At 34.6% G+C, this 19,648-nt stretch overlaps 1 protein-coding gene across 4 annotated transcripts in view; it reads left to right on the top strand.

Moving 5' to 3' along the window:
* The window catches only part of KNDC1 (kinase non-catalytic C-lobe domain containing 1), a 61,054-nt gene extending 42,682 nt beyond the window's left edge, over positions 1-18,372 (top strand). For 3 of the 4 annotated variants that reach the window (XM_027710920.2, XM_027710919.2, XM_027710921.2), the window contains exons 14-30: positions 53-894; positions 1,002-1,146; positions 2,720-2,811; positions 4,815-5,218; positions 7,677-7,770; positions 7,882-7,979; positions 8,272-8,483; positions 9,761-9,874; positions 10,287-10,434; positions 10,658-10,837; positions 11,949-12,140; positions 12,459-12,541; positions 13,816-13,966; positions 14,391-14,513; positions 14,616-14,675; positions 15,305-15,462; positions 15,699-18,372. In XM_027710920.2, the coding sequence (XP_027566721.1) occupies positions 53-894; positions 1,002-1,146; positions 2,720-2,811; positions 4,815-5,218; positions 7,677-7,770; positions 7,882-7,979; positions 8,272-8,483; positions 9,761-9,874; positions 10,287-10,434; positions 10,658-10,837; positions 11,949-12,140; positions 12,459-12,541; positions 13,816-13,966; positions 14,391-14,513; positions 14,616-14,675; positions 15,305-15,462; positions 15,699-15,930 (3,328 nt within the window). In that variant the 3' untranslated portion in view covers positions 15,931-18,372. Of the gene's footprint in view, positions 1-52; positions 895-1,001; positions 1,147-2,719; positions 2,812-4,814; positions 5,219-7,676; positions 7,771-7,881; positions 7,980-8,271; positions 8,484-9,760; positions 9,875-10,286; positions 10,435-10,657; positions 10,838-11,948; positions 12,141-12,458; positions 12,542-13,815; positions 13,967-14,390; positions 14,514-14,615; positions 14,676-15,304; positions 15,463-15,698 lie in introns of those variants that run through there. The other variant, XM_039379190.1, reaches the window with a different exon arrangement.
* Positions 18,373-19,648: the final 1,276 nt, after the last annotated feature.

Genomic DNA, 19,648 nt, shown 5'->3' with positions numbered 1-19,648 from the left:
TTGTTAAATCTACTGGAATTGTCCTTAAAAAAATTCCTTTGTTCTTTTCCAGAGAGGTTCACGCACCAGTTTCTGAGCAATTCAAGAAAGAGAAAAGAAAAGAAAACCATATGGACCACAACAACTCAGGATATGTAGAAGACTCTAAATGCTGTGGTATTGAGTACACAGATGTTGTTGAAACTGCACCCGAAACACCTGAGTGTGATTTACAAGTTCCAGGCCACTCATTCCAGTTATCCTCAGAAGAGCAAAAATCAGTCAATATGTTGACTTCTTCAGTTACATTACCATCACCATCAGATTCCTCACATATTCTACAAGGAAAAAGCATTTTATCTGAAGATCCTTCCAGCTCCTTAGCTTGTCCTACGTCTCCTAATTTTCTTCATATAAATAACATTATTCTCAAACAAGACTCAGAGAAAAGAGTGTTGACATTTGTACCGGTACATTTAGCTGTATCAGAGCAAATACAAAATAAGCCTCTTCGTTCAAGAATTGCTTATGATTGTTATCATAGTTTGCCAGTGTTACTTTCAAGTACTATTGCAAGTTATAAAATGAGCATGCAAACAGAAGATGCTTCCCTTGGTAATGTGCAAAGTCATGAGAATTCTGACACACAGAACAAGTTTAATAAAAGAAGCCCAGTTATTCAAACCAACTGCCAAGAAACTGAGTGTGCTACCAGTGTAGACAGTATTTTCACTGAACAAGAACACACACTATGTACCTCAGTGAATAAAGACAATTATAATTTCTTTGATGATAAAGTCCTACCCCATCAGAACAGAACAAGTGATGCTTTACTTCAGAAAGTGATTCATCTTATACAAGAGGAGTTTGCATTTGATGGCTATCTAGAGAATGGAGTTGAAGTTTTTGATATGGGTATGTGCATTTTCTTCTGTATATTATTATAATTGATTTGTGAGAATATTGTTATTAATGTCTTTTTTCTCCCTCTTTTGTTTGTTTCTGTTCTTATTTTAAACAAGGTAACTTCATTTTAAACTTAAAGGAAATTAAGTTTGGTGTGTTCTCTGATAGAATTTGTGAGAAGTTTTGTGACCTATACTGGGATGAAAAATTACTGGAGAATCTCTATCAGGTAGTAAATGGAGAAAGATCTTCACACTTATGGTAGGTGTTTTTCAACTTTTTTGTTGTTGCAGTTGAATTTAATACTTTCATCCCTACTTTCTAGAAGCAGGAAAGGATACACTGCTTCTCTTCAGGTGTCCTTACTTGTTTTCTGTGAACTCTTATTTTCACATTTTATTAGATATTTCATGCCTTTCTCCATGGCAAATAGTGCTTAATGGTTCAGTCAAAAATATTTTCCACTACACTTATCTATACTTCATCTTAGGATAGCTTAATAATGGAAACCTAATTCTGATCAATGTTAGTTACAACCATTGATGGAGAGCTTCATAGTCTTGTTAAAAGGAGACTGTTTAATTAGAAGTTAAATGTATTCTTCTTACTGTTCAGTTTGCTTAGTCTGATAATAGTTGTTTATACATCCTTGTTTTCTATTCACATCCAAGAAAAAGGAAATTCATTTAGCTTCTCTAGAAATGTTTTGCTTAACTGGTGTAATTTTACTCAGCGTTCCTCCTGGCAGTCTTTTGTAAGTAGCCTGTTAAATGAGAAAACACCAGCTTAAGGAATTTCTCATTTTACCTATTTTATCTGCAGTGACATACCTATCTACCTGAAAAACAACAAAAAACATTCTTGTTTCATTGCAGCCTCCAAATGTCGAACACTTCTATAAAAGCTTCTTGCTGAAGATTGTTGTAATCACATTATGTCAAAGTTAATTTGGGGGTTTTTGGAACTACAAATTTCGAGTTTTGAGAAAGAAGCTCAGTGATACGGTTTAGAAAAATTTCAGTGTTGAAAGATAATCCTTACAGCAAGTTTCAGATATATAATAGATCATGACCTCCAAGTACCAGACCTTGGCATGCTGGCCTATTTTCCATTTGGGTTGGGATTTTTAAGAAGATATTGAAAATTGGTTGGAGGTCAGGGCGTTAGTTCCCCAGAGTTGACTGTTATGGTAGGAGAAACTTGAGCTATTGCAGCTGAATTGCTGAAATGTATGAAGAGGTCATCATCTGTATGAACTTTCGTAACAAAGTGAAGGTTTTGAAAGTGAGAGTGAAAAGGTCATCAGTTATTACCCAGTGAAAAATACAGGTCTAGCTTTTAGATCACATGCAAGACTTGTCTTAAAATATCTGAGACACTGCTTACTTAACATTACTTTGACAAAGACTATAGCAGTTTTTAATTGTTAGCTTCCTTGACTTAAAATTATGATTATTCTTACTAGGGATGACTTAGATTCAGACTGCTATCCAGAGGTTGAATGTGGAGTGAAAAGCCCACTACAGTAATTTGCAGTCTAAAGTTATGCCTGGAGTTATGCGTTCTGTGTGTGTGTGCTCTGATACGTCTGTTGGAATTCTGTCAAATGCTGTTAAAGAAAATCTCTGTATCTTACTCAGTGGGCTTTAATATCCATTTAAATTTTTTCTTGTAAAATAATAACCAAAGCTGAACATGCAAACTTTAGGAAGTAGATAAATGCTATGAAGGCCTTCACGTACATGGTAAAGTCACTTGTAAAATTTCATTGTACTGTGACGTAAATATAAAAGTATATGAAGCATTAATTTTTCTTAATCTTCTTGTTTTTCAGCATAACTGAGGCAAGTGATGCAAAATGTGGCAATATATTCCAAGATCGGAACAAATCCGAAAGCTTTTTGGCAAGCAGTGACCAGACAGAGGGTGAGAAAGGACTTCATGTTTCTAGATCTTTATGGGTGCTAGGAATCTATCAATGACACAAGCTCTGAGAGATTGACATTTTGGGTGTGTCTTCAGGAAAACACTTGCCTTAACACTTAGAGAGAGTATCACTGAATCTGAACATTATCAATGTCTTGAGGACATAAGTGTGTTTTATATGAAGCTTACATATGACCCAATGTCATTGAGTGGGATGTCATTTAGTTACTTCTGTTTACATGGATGTGTCTGTTGAAAACTCCCAAAATGATAACTGCTGTATGTGATTTTCCTGTGTTCTAGCAGATGTTCTAGTGGCATGCTTTAAAGTAGGGAGAAGAAGGGGGGGATAGTCATATTGGGTAAGCTCCACACAGCATAGCAAACTTAGCTAGGCAGAGGGAAGAGCTTTAGAAAATGCTTATGACTCATTAGAGTTTACTGAAGAAGTTGACTGAAGGATGGCTGTGCAGTAGATCTGGTCCTTCAATATTCACTTATCAGGATTAAAACAAAACTAGGGAGTATAACAAAAAACAATAAAAATAAAATGCACTAAAATTAAAAAAAGTATTGACAATATTATTTACAAATTCTGGTGAAAGGAATTGTATAGAAATCTAGAAATTGAATTGCTTTTAGATTTAAATGGGCATTTTTAATTATTTATCAAAAGGGTTTTCAGAACAGGTAAGAAAATGTTTATGTATCTCCTAGGAGTTCTTTCATTTCCCTATTCTGTACACTGAAGTGCCTTTTAAAGATAGATACCAATATCAACAGTGGGTCAAATGATTTTTTCCTCAAGGTAGTTTTGCCTTTTGATCACAAACTTGTTTACAGGACACCGTATCAGGGCAGTCATTGAGGTTATATTAGAGGATTGTTTATTTATACTTCTTCAGTGTGGGTTTTACATTTCTCCTGACACACTTCGTGAGTTGAAAGTTTATAAAATATCCATCTTTCATTACCTGAACTCAAAACTGAGCTGGGACTGGTGAATCTCAATACTATAACAAAACCCTTACTCTTTCTAGGCTTGGTGTATTGATGGACAGCTTGTATTTGGTTGCTGTTGTACCAATGTGAGGGGGTTTTTTTTGAGAAAGTTCATCTGAGTTGCAGTATTTAAATTTGGTTACTTCTCTGTTTTGAGAAAAGATAAACTATGTGTTCTTTATGGAAGGGCTTATATACTTACATTGTTAATTTTTATAGTGAAACATAAATTTGTGATTTTTGTGTTTGGTTGCCATTGTTCTATGTTACAATTTTCTATTTTGGCTCAGAATGATTGCAAATGTAGAGCCAGACTTTACCATGGAGTATGTGATTTCTTTGCACCAGTAATTTAGGTTCATTTGACTCCAAGATGAGATATCTAAGCCCTGGAGGGTGCTGAAGTGAAAAGAGAGACTTTTGGCAGGTATAAAAACTCCTGTCAGCACTGTACTGACTTTTGACTGTCACCTCAGTCCCTGAAGGTTGGTAGTAACTGTTAGAACTGCAAAGAAGTCCCGTCGTAGCTCAAGGGATTGAGTCCTGTAGGAGTAGAAAGTTTAACATCTATGTCCCCATTGGCTGTATCAAGTGTTCTTGCCCTCTGTGTATGGAATAAAAGCTTCAAGACTTACAGATGGAAAAAAACCTTAAGAGCTAAGCATTTTACAAATGTGTGCATAGGTCTGACATATTTTACCTCTGTTTTAAAGCTTCTCTGCTATGCTTTGTTTAAATGCTTGTTGCATGGAAAATATTTTGTAATTTTCAAAAATACATTGTTTAACTATTGCTTAATAGTTCTGAAATGCCTTTAGCCTTTATCATTTTACAATGTGTAGTTGAGAAAAAGAAAGTACAGAGCCAAGATAAGCATCGAACACCACTGTTATAGTGCATAGACAGTCATAAGTGTCTTGTATGGGTAGTGTTTAAGTTCAGCAAAGCATGAACCACAGCACATGACCATTATTTCTTTTTCCCCCATACACCTTCTTTAGAAAAAGAGGAAGCAAATCTTGATGTGAAGGCTGAGCCTCTGATAAATACATCATTAGTTGAAATGGATTTTGATGAGTCACCTTCAGACAATATCAAAAAAGAATTGAGACTGCAGAGTACTATCCCCATAGAGACAGAGGGACAATGTCTACAGAACAACAGCTGTTATATTGGTCCAGACTTTGCAGAAGAAAATACAAGGCCAGAGGAAGAGGCCACAATAAAGATAGCTGGAAACAGCTACCTGGCATCTCCCAGTCTACCTGACTTTAATGGCTGTAGTCCTGGTTGGAGCAGTGCCTTTTATGGAGCTGAATGTTTTGATGCAGAAGTTCATAGTTACTTGAAAAACCTTGGAAAGCAGAAATCAAGTGAGTCACAAAATATAGATGCTAAAAAAGTGGTGAGTATATTGATTTTAAATCATTAAGATACCTCTTTACTTGCTGGTTAAAAGTATGATAATATTTGTTGTGTTATAGTGAGTCAAAACACCCTTTCTTCTTTTAAATGCTGACTCTTAACTGGTTTAAAATCCTCAAGATTTGTCACATCTTAGCAATAAACCACAGTAGATGTAGTATTCCAAAATAAAGAGCACTGACACAAAAGTGTAATCACCAACCTACGACCCATCTTCTGTTCTTAAAGTTGACTGGGAAAGAACCATCTGCTGTATGCACCAACCCCATGGTGGTGATGTTATAGAAAAGGCCTAAGAATGACTATGACTGGAGCACATCTCAGGCCCACAGTAGGTCCTCGCTGTCATGGGCTCTGAACCCTTTTCCTTTGTCACAGCTTCTCACCCTTTGCCAACAGAATGATGATTATTTGCTCCCATCTTCACTTGGAGATGGCTAAACATCATAATCATGATAATTAGTGCAGCCTTTAAAGTAGCTGGGGGAGCATGGGTAGGGCAGTGAGTCGTTTTAGATTAGCAAGGTCTTTCATTTCCTTAAAGATCATATTGATCACATTTACTTAATTTTTACATTTGGCATCTACATTTGGCATCTAAATTTTGGCAAATTTGTAAAATTTTTTGTTAATATTTGAAGTTCAGAGCAGCAGTTTGTCTTCACTCTGCCTTTCCTTGTTTAAATCCTCTGTTAATGAGTTTTATTTTGGAAACCAGTTTCTTGATTAACAGAAGTCTAGTTTTCATTGTTTGTCTAGGATTAGATCAGCTGCTTTTTTGCTGCAAGTCTCTGGCAGATTTTTAAAAAGTTGGCTATAAAGTTGAGATAATTCTTCTGCGTTGAAATCCAAAGATTGGAATTTGCAATTTTTCCAAGTTAGCAAAGTCATTCTGTCATTACTTTGTTTCCTAGACTAAGGGACGTTCTATAGAAATCTGTCCTGACAAATTAAGTGCACTTCAGAGGGAACAGAACAATTGGGTGTATAGCTTCATCAAAAGTTTTTATATTCTAGACCAACCTGAATTGGAAGATGTTGTGGAATAGAAAGGAAATTTGCTTCTGACTTCATTGCTACTTACCTCAAGTTTTTTAGAATACAAACCACTTTTGTCCATCAGTTTTGATGCAGAAGTGCATCAAAACATGGCCACTCTTTCTGATTCCCTTTGTTTTCATAGTCTCTTAATCAATTTGGTTTTGCTTTAATTGACAAAGCAAAACCAGATCTTGAAGTAAAAGCAAGCAGCTTCCAATTAGAATGTGGATAATAGCTTTTCTGTGCTTTCCCTATTCTCTGTGTGACTCCTGTGCAGCAGTAGATCTTTTAAAAATCCACTGGGCTTTTGTGACTCTTGATGCTAATGAACTATGTTGTTAAACCTTTTGAGCTTTTCTGAAAAACAGTGACAGGTTTTTCTTAAACTCAAATTAATTTCTAGCAAGTCCATCCCATTAAAGCTAACCTATTTACCAGTCTGTTGTTTGATATGTTAGCCCTGAGCTGTGTGTTTTCTGATCACTCTGCTTGTGGGAGTTGCCTGCTGCATTCTGTGAACTTTCTCCATTTAAAATGCTGTTTCATGTAACTGGGTCACTGGTAGTCAGCTTAGGACCCAAGTGCAAAAGCCACTACTTTTATAAAGCACAACATACATTATGTTTATTGTTTCATAATGAATCAGAAACTGAACCCAAAATGGGTGGCCCATTTTCATCAGTTTGTAAAATAATGAAACCTTTGATATGCAAACAATTATAAATGTTTACATTAAATCGGATATATTGTGAGAAGCCCAATATACTTTCATTTCTAACCATTGTTTAAGTTATATAATTCTATAGAAATTTAATTTTTTCAATTATGGGAAATGCATAAATGTAGAATATGAGAGCTGAATTTTGAAATTGATATGTCCTTTAGTTCTAGAGCAGCTCTCCTGTCTACCTTCTGACCTGGTTGTATAATATAATTATACTTGTTTGGAAACCATGGATTTCAGTCAGATATTCAGTTCTTGCTGCAAATATAGGTCAACTGTTTAGCAGCATTTCTGGGGCCCACACTAAATTCACAACCCATAACTTTTAATTCTGGATGACTTCTGATTGTAAGTTTTAAAAATGCTCTTGAAAACAACCAGATAAGTGCAGGCATATTTATGTAAATGGATTCAGACAAACTTCCATGCAGTCTCATCATACACAAACCAGCTCCAGTTGTAAAACTGTGACATAACTAATACTCTTCTGGGGACAGGTAGTGCCTGCTAGAACTTGGCTGTAAGCACAGGTGTGAAAGGTAATTTTTCATGGTTAATACCATATTCTTGTCTGTTTGGATGTTCTTTTTTTTCATACAAAATAATTCTCTTCTAAAACTTCTGTTTCTTACTAAAACTGCCTTGCATTTACCATCCTGGTCTTTTTAAATAGGAACTAGAACAATTGCTAATGATGGAAACAAAAAATTACAGAAAGACTATAAAGTTTTACCAGAAACTATTGCAGAAAGAAAGAAGAAGCAAAGGTAAGATTATAGCAACTTGCCAGTAATAAAACTGGTATGTAGTACTTTTAAGGACTTGTTCTGTAAATCAGAATCATTGATGTTCTTATACTGTGTGTTTTAAATCTAAAGGTCCTGAAACTAAATCTATGTTGCCCAAATTGAGAGGACAGCTACAGGAAATGAAATCAAAAGTACAGTTTCTTGAACTGGTAAAGAAATATGTTCAGGCAAGTCAGATTTTTATTTCGCTTGTGCTTCATTTGTCATTTCATTACTACATCAGTATAGTTGGCAGCTCAAATCACTATATGAAATGTGAAATGTTTTGTATAACAGTGCCAAATTAAGTAGGGTCTAAAAGAATTATTAAAATAAAGGTAAGTGCTACTAGTATTGTTTAAAAAGGAAAAAAAAAATTGTGTGAAATGCAATTTGACTTTAAGTTGATTGCATTCTGTGTGGATTTTCCTCTTTATTTTCTTACATTTTATTTTATCATGGCATTGTTTCTTTGAGCAGATGATGTATGCAGAGCAGTGGGGTGTGGAATCCTGTGTGCTGCCTACGGTAATTCACAACGGGAAAACTGACGCCATGGACATGGCACCTGTGGATGAATCATCATTGCTTCTTTACTATAACACAGAGAAACACCAGTGTAATAATCAAAATGGAGTGAGAGTTCTGCAGGCTGGTACACCACTTGGTTTAATGGCTTATTTATATTCTAGGTATAGTATATTTTGCACCTGAATTGGGGGTGGGTTGAAGCATAGTTGTTAAATCAGGAAGGACTTGTCTGTGTGATAAATCCTACTTACTCAACATTGAATAAATTCTACTCTCATATCAAGTTTCTGTTATTTCTTTGAACACTTATTTACAAGAATGGGCAAGAAAATGGCAAAAGATTGGCTGGATTGAATTAAAACCCTAAGTATTGATAAAAAATAAAAAACTAATAACTTCAGACTTTATCCTTTACTTATTTGAGGTTTTGCTCTGATAGTTGCCATGGAATCAAGGCTTTATGCTACTGCCAGCAGTACAGTTCTTCAGATCATATAATTTGGTAATTATTATTAATAGGGTCTGAATGTGAAAATGTTTAGGTTCTGTTCCACAGGTGATTGTGCCAATAATCAGTCCTTGGCATCGATCAAGACGCAGGCTTATCTCAGGGCTTAAATGGGGACAAAGCTGTCTTTCAACCAGGCTAAGGGCAGTGTTGTATTAAGGTACCTGAGCTGTAATGGTATGAAGGATGGAAATTGCCAGAGGCTCCATCAAACTTGCACTGCTGTAGAGGGACCAAATTCCTCCCAGCTACTTATCCCAGCTCATCCTGACTCTGAGATCCAGTTACTTACCCTGAGTGCAGTTTTTCCTGGTATATTTCCATATATTTTGCACAAAGTGAAGAAAATACTTTGGAATCAGAGTTTTCACATTCATCAAACCCATCTTTCATGATGAGCTGTAAGCCAGCAGAGAAACAGGACAATTAACCTGTGTTAAGACCTTGAGAGTGTGTGTATTTAAAAAAAAACTCTCATTTTTAATGTTAATAAATATATTCTGTTGTTAAAGTAACTAGTCCTCTAATTAGAGCTACAGGGAATATTTTCTTGCTTAATGTATCTACTTTTTATGATGTTATTATAATAAAAAATGTTAAAGCAACATCAAGTGAGATGATAGAAAAAAGAAAATTAAATATGTTCTTTTATAATATTTAGATTGTAACTGTTGTTAATAATAGAAATGTCAAAGTGGTTATTCATAAAATTGAAAGTAGAGAAACTCTTTATAAAACAAATTATGCTTTCAATGTTGGCAATCACAGTCTTTGATGTGTAAAAATTAATAATGAAAGATCCAAGTTTTATGAAGAACTTGAAAATTTAAAATGCCTATTGATATTTTGAGTAGTTTTTGCTGTTGCTGTCCTCTAATGCAAAAAGACAATGTGTTCTGGCTTGTCTGAGGTTTTTCTTGTGCTTTACAGAAATGCATTTTTAGAAGGTTATGTACAGCAGTTTCTCTACACATTTCGCTATTTCTGCACACAAGAAGAGTTTTTGCAGTTTCTTCTTGATAGAATCAGCAGCACTTTATCCAGGTACAGTAAGTTCCCATGAAAAATATTATCAAAGCACAGATGAGTTTCCACCAATAACAAATAGCTGTTTCTCAAAAGTCCTACTTATTTAAAATGAATTTTTATGTTTGTTTTTTTAAGACTCTCTTGACAAGTGAGAGTGAAATTAGAGCAAGAGCTGCATTTGACAATATGCTTACTTCTATTTTCTTCTGAATTCCAAGTCTTACTTTTATCAGTTACTTAGTAATGGGTAGTAAGTAGAACCACAGCTTTGTTTCTATAGAGCCAGGGATTCTAGAAACATGAAATGTAGGAATTTAAGATAGTACAGTCAATACCAAATAATACTTGTGGGGTTTTTCAACACTTATTTTTAAATTGCAATTGGATATCAATTTTGGTGTACTGAGTGCTTTTTTCTTCTCACCAGTGCAAGCCTGGATCCTTCCACATCACTTACCAAAATATGTAACCGCAGTTTCTACATCCTGCAGGCTTGGATTGAAGACTGCTATAGTGTAGACTTTGCAACAAATACTGGTCTTCTGTGTACCCTAAAAGAATTTATTTCTTCCAAGGTAAGTCAGAATTTCAGTAGTTGCTTTCAGAAAAAAAAAAATTAAAATCAGTTTTGGTATATGTAAGGTTTTGATTACAACAAACTGTCCTAAGTACGATTAAAGTAAATAAAAGAAAAATAATGCTATCTTTGACAGTCATGTTCAGTGTGTCTTCAGTGTTGTGTCTTGTTTATAATTTATGGGAAATTGAGTTCAGTATTAACCTATTTGGCATTTCCAGGTTGCTTCATTAAATGGCTATGGTGAGAGATTGTTGTCATTGCTTGAAGATGCTTCTGCCAGGAAAAGTGGCAGTGCTGATCAGTGCTCCAGCATGGACAAATGTGAAGAGGAAGGTGAGGAGGGCAGAAAAACATTACATTCCCTATGTAAAAAGCTCTCAGAAGACGTTTCCAGAAAGGTATGTCTTTTCTTCAGATTGCAGTGTATGGAGCACATTTCCATATATTATGTTGTGACAAAAACAGAAGTGTCCAACTTAGAGTCCAGACCACGCATTCGCTAAAAATTATGTACGTGTGTTTTAAATTTTCTTTTGAAGATATCTAAGGCCCAAACGGTTTTGTAACTGTGAAAGTAATCTTAAGACTTAATTACTGTCAGCTATTTCACCAATAGTAAATCAGATAATCAAGATTTTGAGAGTTGAACTCTTCATTCTTGACACTAGCATGTGACATAGTTACTAGGAAACCTTTACCCCCTTGTCAAACATTAATGTTTTTTATTAGGCGTAGGTCTTTGTAAGACTATAAATGCAGGAAAACATCAGGAGCTGAGAGGTTTCCTGCTAGAAATTCAAAGCTTGTAGCAAGAACTTGTCTGAACTTCTGTCTGTATTTACTATTTTATACAGTGTGCTAGAGTCCTAGAAGCCAGAATATACTGTAGGCTTTTCCTGAAAACAGATCTCTCTATGGACTGACCAAAATAACACGTGGAAGTCAAATGTATCAACAATGTGCAAATTGAATTTAGAATCAGCCTCCTGATAAAAGTGCAGAATTCCATTGGGTATACTGTGGATTCAGCCAAAAAAGGGCAAGCAACAAGAGAAACATAGACATTTCTTATTGTCACTACATCATAATGATACTGGAAGACAGAAGAAGGGAAAAGAATGGAAAACCAAGTATTTCCTGCAAAGGAATGTTTGATTCTAAGCAAAATGGATACAAGAAATAATGAAAAGTAAAATATATAGAACTTTAGAATATAAAACATTTTATGACAACAAGCTTGAGTACACAGTGGTTTGTTTTAAATGCTGATTGTTGATTGAGATCTGGCAACCTCCTGCTCAGACTCATCAACTGTGCATAATATATTAGCTTAAAATAGTAATGTTGAGTAAACCACTTAGTGTCTGGTCTAACCTTGAAGATTAGCTGAAGAGTTCTGCATCTGCAAAGGTGCTTCACTTAACAAAACATTCCTGAAAGTTACATCAAGGGGAGGCCTAGTGTTTGTTTTAGAGAAGTTGCATCCTTGCATTTTTTTTTTTTCTACAGAACTTTTACTGGAAACTATCCAAAGGTGTGGGACCAATTGCACAATATCAGAGAGAGCGACTGCACACCAGTTCACCAGTTTCTCCAAAGCCATGCAGTTTAACAGAAGCTAAAGGGGATGCAGTGGAACCATATCTCTTAACAGAGTACAGTGCACAACAGCTTTGTTGGCAGCTGACATTACTGCAGCAGGTACAGAGGTCTAGGTTTATTTGGAAATAATACCTGTCTTCTTACTTTGCACTCAGCTTTCTATCTCTGTCTTTTCCCAACTGTGTTTCAGGCTTATTTCATACTATTTTATAAGACTTTGAATTAAAATAATCCATTTTCCCCATGAAATCTCTACAGTAAAATTTAGAGTGACTAATGCTATTCTTAGGCTGTGATCCCTCTCAGAAATTTATGAAGGTGGGGTGGGAGGGGGACACAGTCTGTCATTTTTATCCCCGAGCATTTTAAAAGGATTGTTAGACCTAACAGCAGATATATCTTGCACTTTTTCTTTAGGAAGTATTTCTTAAGTGTCATCCAGTACACTTTCTAAATTCAAGAGCACTTGGTGTTAAAGACAAATGTGTTGCTGTTCAAAAGTAAGTTGCTTAACTGCCCTTCTGTTGATGTACAATAACTTACCATGTTATGCTTTTAATACAGCCAGAAAGAGGGAAACATTTTAGATGCTTAATTTTGGGGGGTTTTTTACAGACGAGATAGCCTGTTTATATGTTTTTTTTTAATTTCAGGAGATTTTAGCCATCATGATGATGATGATATGTATGTACCTATCCACATACTTGTATGTGGAAGGTCACATTTGCAAGGTGATTTCTTTGAAATCTAAATCAGCTCAGCCCAAAATACTTCTAAAGACTTGTGTTGGAGTGTTGCTTCAAAGATTTCATTTTTTGTCAGGGAAAAAATATAATGGATTCTGAAATAGGATCCTTGATCATGCATGTGTGTATGTATATAAAATCTCAAAAGACAGTTATGGTCTCATAGAACAGCTGAGGTTGAAAGACACTTCTCAAGATCATGTATTTCAACCACCCTGCAAGGTCAGCTAGACCAAGTTGCCCAGGATTGTGTGCAGTTGGAATGTGAATGGAGACTCTGCAGCTTCTCTGTGCAGTGTTCATTATGTACTGTTACATAAATGAGTTATCAGTATTCAAAGATAAGTAAGAATTTTCCTGTAGTTACTAGAGTGATTACCAACCTATTTAAATTGCTTGCTCATCAGTAATTATTGTTTTCATCCAGCCGCATGGACTTCATTATTTTTTATTATGGTCTACTTCTTTCATACACAGTGGATTCAGCTAGCTTCTAATTAGTACTTATTAATTGCACTACCTGTAGTAGACTTTTGTGTCTAAAGATAGGGAATGAACTTCTAAAGCAACTCATCTTTTACAGATTATTCAATGCCAAGGCTCAATCAACTGGTTTATACAGATTTTGGGGTTCAGTCATGGGAAACAAAGCCTGTGATGCCACTAGGGATCAGGCTTGATTTCTTATGTGGCTGCAGTTTTTAGTGAGTTTGGATTCCTGGCTGTTACTTTGTGTCAGATTGGATGGTTTGTTTTATTCACTAAGGAGTGGTGAAGGTGTATTTATGTATAAAAATGTATACTGCATATGCTTATTTTTTTATCAGATCTAATTATCTTGTAATTATAAGGAAGAAAAAGTAACATGGCTTACTATGTACATTACAAAATATTATAAAAAGACTCCAAGCAATGCAAAATTATTTTAAATGGTTAGAAGTTGGTCTCTTCACAATCAAGATTTTCTTTAAAAATCCAATATTGGCATGAATTCTTTTTGCTTTTTTTTTTCCCCATATTCTCCATAGGGCAGTTTCTACTGAGACAGTTTCACTTAAAGTCTGTAATCTGTTTCTGTCGAAGTGCATACAAGACCAGTATCTTCTGCAATTATTAAGAAATGCAGACAGTATCAGCACCTGGGTTGCTGCTGAAATTGTAACATGTCACACAACTAAGGTTCGTCATTGTTTATTATTAACTTCTAAATGGTTATTTATTTTTTATTATATATGTGTTGTTATACAGCAAAGCTACAAGCAATACTCTGAAATACACCTGTGAGTGGGCACTTAACAATTTGTTTTGTTGTCACAAGGAAGGTCTTGGATGTTTTCTAGTAGCAGGTGTCAAAACCTAATAGAGTGTAAGAAATGGGTTTTCTTAGGAGAATACATGTCAAACTTTATCAAGGACACCTGGGTTACAGAAAAGGAAAAACTTTGTGTTGCAGGGAATTGTTACTACAGTCAACAATTTTGATAAATTGAAAAAGAAAATGCATCTCTTCTTCCTTCTCGTTTAATTTTATTATGTAGATTTACTATGTATATTTAGAATATATTTATGTATATATAGTGTACTTTAATTTTTTTTTTTTCAGCGGCAGGTGAGCTTGCTGTCAAAATTTCTTCTTATAGCAAAATGCTGCTACGAACAAAGAAATTTTGCCACTGCAATGCAAATCCTAGCAGGCTTGGAAAATCTTATTGTACGACAGTTACCAGTAAGTCTGGGACTCTGTTCTGTAACTACTTTGCTAATATAATCTTGCTCCCATATGGACATTAATATGAAAAACAAATTTTATTTTTTTTTTTATTGTAAGGCCTGGAAAATTTTACCTGCAAAAGTAGCTGAGATAATGGAGGAACTCAAAGCTGTTGAGGTATAGTATAAAGTCTTTAATGTAAAAATACTTCTTTGGGGTTGGAGAAGATGCAAGATCTGCTTAAATGGATGCCTCTGCAGAATAAATACCGCAATTATTACTTTGTATTATGAAGAAGATTTTAACTTGCTTTAAGTCTTTTTTACTCTTCATTCAAGGGTTTACATAAATTTTAATCTCAGGATTTCTGTAACCTTTGTCCTGTGGGACTAAAAATCAAAGACATTTCAAAGGAGACTAAAACATTAGATACACTAGATATGCATTAGAAGATTTCTGTAGGAGCTTTGTGGCTGTAATCTGTTCTGAAAAGTCTTAAACGTTTATTTTATCACAGGCATTCTCTTATTGACCTATAGAATTTTGAAACATGGAGTGAAGTTTTAAAATGCAGTTTTGACTGAAATTTAGAGCAATTAAAATTATGTATGAAGTATCTTTTGATTAAAGTTACTTTCTTTATTTGTGTACTTCAAAAAGTTTACCACCAGATTAATTTATGGCATTGTCTTCAATGCCAAAAGTTAATGTTCAAGACAAATAAATAGGTGTTAAATACATGGAGAACCTGTAAAGCTTTCACTGATACTTAATGTGAGATTAATCTGTGTGCATTTTGAAACTAGGTGTTTTTAAAAAGTGACAGCTTATGCTTGATGGAAGGAGACAGATTCAAAACTCTTCCAACAATTCCATCAGCCCATGTTTTGGCTATGCACGTCCAACAGCTTGAAACTGGAGGATTTACAATGACAAATGGAGCTCACAAGTGGACTAAACTTAGGTAATTATTTTAATTATGTGTAGATCACCTAACTTTTTTTATTAGAGTATTGTCTAATGGGATAATGAGAGCTAATGCAGCGTTTCACCAGTTCAGTCATTTGAACATCTAACTAAAAGTACCTATAATATAGAAGAAAATGCTCAGAGCTTTTGAAAGTTTGCTTTTTTGGTTTATGCTTTTGTTTTTATCATCACCAAAACAAACTAATCTTTTTTACCATATTCTCTTATAAGAAATATTGCAAAAGTTGTGAGCCAAGTTCATGCGTTTCAAGAGAATCCTTATACATATACACCAGATTTCAAGCTGCAGTCTTACCTCAGACAAAGAATAACTCGTTTTAAAGATGCAGACATTTCTGCCTTGGCAGCTGACAACTGTGCCAACTTCCACCAGATACCAGCAGAAAAACATTCTCGAAAAATTCAGGACACACTGCGCAGGATGAAAGCAACATTTCAGTAATTATTTATGTTTCGTCTGTTCTATTCCAAGTCTTGACTGTAAAACTGGATTAAGTTGACTTCATCTACTGGACCAATTCCCAAGAAAATACTTAAGAGAAGTGACTTAAAATACCATCTCAAGTTGAAATTATTATATTTCTTAACATGGAATTATGAAATGCTGACTAATCAGATTTGAATCACTGGCACCATGATGGCAGATCAGAAGAATAAAAATAGACATAAAAGTAAAGAGAGTATAGGTGAAAAGGAGTATTACTTTTGTCACTGTTCTTTAGCATAAATAAATAATTAGCCTGAAAACAAGTATCTAAAAAATACTGTAAAAATAAGTTAAAATTACACTTCTGTTGCAAAGTTGGACTAGGAGAGTTCAGAGTATAGTTCATTAAATGTTGAATATATTTTTATATAGACATAGTACAATTATATCCTGTCACAGCGTGCATTTAATTCATGGACACAGATCCTCTGTTATTCATTGACTGTTGGTGTGTCTTGCTTTTATGTTGAGTATTATGAAAACTACTGACTTAAATAATTGACTGTCTATTTCTTGAAGCATACTAAGGAAGGAGAAGAAGGCTATCCTTCAACCTTTTTTTCTGGTTTTTTTTTTTGCTTTAATGTCATTAGACTAACCTATTTCCAAATGAAAGTAAGATCTGAATCCAAGTAATACCAGTTTGTTGCTCTGCTTCTGCACTCATGGCATTGTGAAGACAGTAAATGTGAAATTGTTTTTTTAATCTGTATTTGGCATGAGTCACTTTGCCAATTTGTGTACGTCTGTATGTGTGCACATTTGACTATGGCTTTTGCTTCTGAGGTTGCTTTTGTAGTTGCAGCACTCCAGCAGCATTTAATAGAAGATAACTGTGTGAAATTTGGATCTGCAACTTGTAAAACTTTGGTGCTAACCTAGTCATAGAGCTTGTAAGACCTTCTAAATGGCAATGAAATGGGTTGCTATTGCTAAAAAATTTGTTGAGCTACCCAGGTTTATGCAGAGCCAAAATGTTAAGGCTATAAAGTGGTTGCAAATACAAGTGTTTCTATCAGAGGAAACAATGGTAGTGTTGAAAGAGAGGTAGGGAAGGGCAAAAAACAACAAAAAACTCCAAAATAAGCACTGTCCTGAGAGTGATTTGCATAGAACTGTGTTTAAAAACTTAAAAAGAAAATATTTTCAGAGATGGGCAGATATGAACTAAGTGTCTTGTCATGTGTTAGTGATGGAGAAGCATAACAATGTTAGAAATGGGAATGTGCACATGTCTAGTATTTTGCAAATTGTACTGTTGTATTTGACAGAAGTGCATGTGCACATGTTATATTGTAGCTTTCTCAATGTTTAAGAGGAAAGCATCTCCTTTTCTCTTGTCAATAACAGCAATATATACATCACAGGCCTCTCTCATCTTTCTGAGTAAAAACAAGGTATGTCAATGCTTTCCATTAGATACCTCAGTTACTTTGCCATACTAATACAATAATACTGACTTTTGTCTCTTATTTGTTTAAATACTGGAGATCTCAGTCTTCAACAGGGTTTTCTTGCGTTTGTTCTACTTTTAATATGATTTATTTTGTTATTTATCATATGTAGGTTTAGCATGTCATTAATAACAGTGTTCTGACTTATCCTTAAGGAAGTGAATTGTGTTGCTATTTCTCTAAAAATTGCCAAATGTGAAATCATTTAATCTTTATCTCCTATCTTTATATAATACAATTATTTAAGAATGTCAGTTATAACCTTATTTCCAGACATATTTCATATATTTTATCTATGTGCATTTATTTTAAATAATTGTTTTTATTAGTAGTTTGGTTTTCTCTCAATTAAACATTACCATTCACTTAAAGCCACGCCTTGCCTTTGAAAGACAGTGAAATTTTAAGTAGCATAAGCTTTACTAATGTAAAGAACTCCACAAAACTTGCATCACATGATCTTAATAAATGCATTTTATATAGTTACCAGTCAGATTGTTGAAGTTGCTTTTGTGGATTTTCTTACCATTCACATTTTGCACTCATGAGAATTAATTCATATATTTCTTACAGTTTTTATCAGGATATAAAGCAACTACTATATCTACAAAATATTATGTTTATTCCATGACAATAACTGGTGCTATACAAGAATTTGAAAATCATCTCATATCTTCGTATAACGTTTTGGTGTATCAGACCTTATATTGCTATTATTGCATAGTATTGAGTTATGGTACTACTTTGGGGTATTCCCATCCATCAGACATTTTAGATTTTGTATTTAGGCACCACCCCACAACAACAACAGCAACAAATATAAATAGCTATTGGAAAAAAAAATCACTCCTTTACAAGGAAACTTGTTTATTTTTGTCCGTGAACACTGGTGTATGCACATCTTGTATGACACAGATTTCAGAATAAAGTTACGTCTAGCATATAACTGTACTGCTTATTTATGACTAACAAATAGTAAGGGTTGGACTAAAGTTTTCTCTCTTTGTGGGTAATGTCCTTTTAAAAGAAAAAACACGACAAAACATGTCAAAGAATAAGTTCAGTTCTACCTAATTGGCAAAATATTATTGGCATCAAGTAATTGTATTGCATAAATTGTATGCAGTCTGGCCCCATGCTTCCATTCCAATACCAAACTAGAATTTTGGGGGGAAAAAATGGAATTTTTTCTTTAAGCCAGAATCGCCACCAGCTATCTTAGCTCTTCTTCGTTTTTTCCACATTTCCCTGATCTTGTTCTTGTGCTTATTTTTCGAACAGTGACTCATGGAGTTCTGAAATGCAGTCTGCTCCTTGGGAATCTTCCCAGTTGTTCTGTGTATTGGTGCTCTTTGTGTGTCCCTTTCCAGGTGTCTGTCCCCAGGATCCCTTGGGTTTTAAGGCCTCCTGCCAGAGAGCTGGGAAGTGTTTACTAGTTATACCAGCTCCATTTGAAATCAGGTTTCCAGCTCTAACACCTCCAGAAGCCTGCCAGGAAACAGGGATGAATTAATTTGGATCCTATTAATTATTCTGTTGAATCCCAAACAAAGAAGCTGGGAAATCAACTCGGATTCATGATTCTGACAAATTTCTTTCTGTGGAAAACTTCCAACCACTTCTAGACTTTGCGTTATGTATTGGATTGGTTTCATAAGCATTGCTGAGACTCATCACTTCTGTGAGTACTGTATGTGATTTGCAAAGATTTAATACTTGAGGAAATCTGTTTGTATATTAAAAAAATAAATAAGCTACAGTTGGAAAGCAGGAGAAGCCAACAATTTTTCAGTGTTAAACGTATGGTTGACTGTTTCAATCCTTGATATTCTGATAAAGGAAAGAGTGCAGATAGACTGGTTTTCTCCCTCATAAATACAATCCAAAGCATAACCTTGTTTAAATTCCACGTTGTGTTCTGTTTAGAGCTAACTTTTCCTTTTTTTTTCCTGAAAGTCTTTTTTTCTCAGAACATGCTTTATAAATAATTATTTTTAAATGATGTTGAGCTTTGAAGGACCCTCAAAGCATTGGAAATTCAGACTTGAACAATATTTGAAAACTAAAGTCCTGTAAATCAAGCTTAATTGAGTGGTCCTCTTTGGGATTTGCCTTATTAACAGATATTCTTCACCTATAAATGTTTTTGCCTTCATTAAGTTTACTATAAATGCAAGAAATTTTCAGACAGTCATTTTAACACTGCCTCCCACTACAAT

Source organism: Pipra filicauda, unplaced genomic scaffold (genome assembly GCF_003945595.2).
Source record: "Pipra filicauda isolate LSUMZ 115617 unplaced genomic scaffold, ASM394559v2 scaffold15_size4787011_pilon, whole genome shotgun sequence".
In the NCBI taxonomy this organism is placed as follows: domain Eukaryota; kingdom Metazoa; phylum Chordata; class Aves; order Passeriformes; family Pipridae; genus Pipra; species Pipra filicauda.
This window is presented reverse-complemented; position numbering and strand designations above follow the sequence as displayed.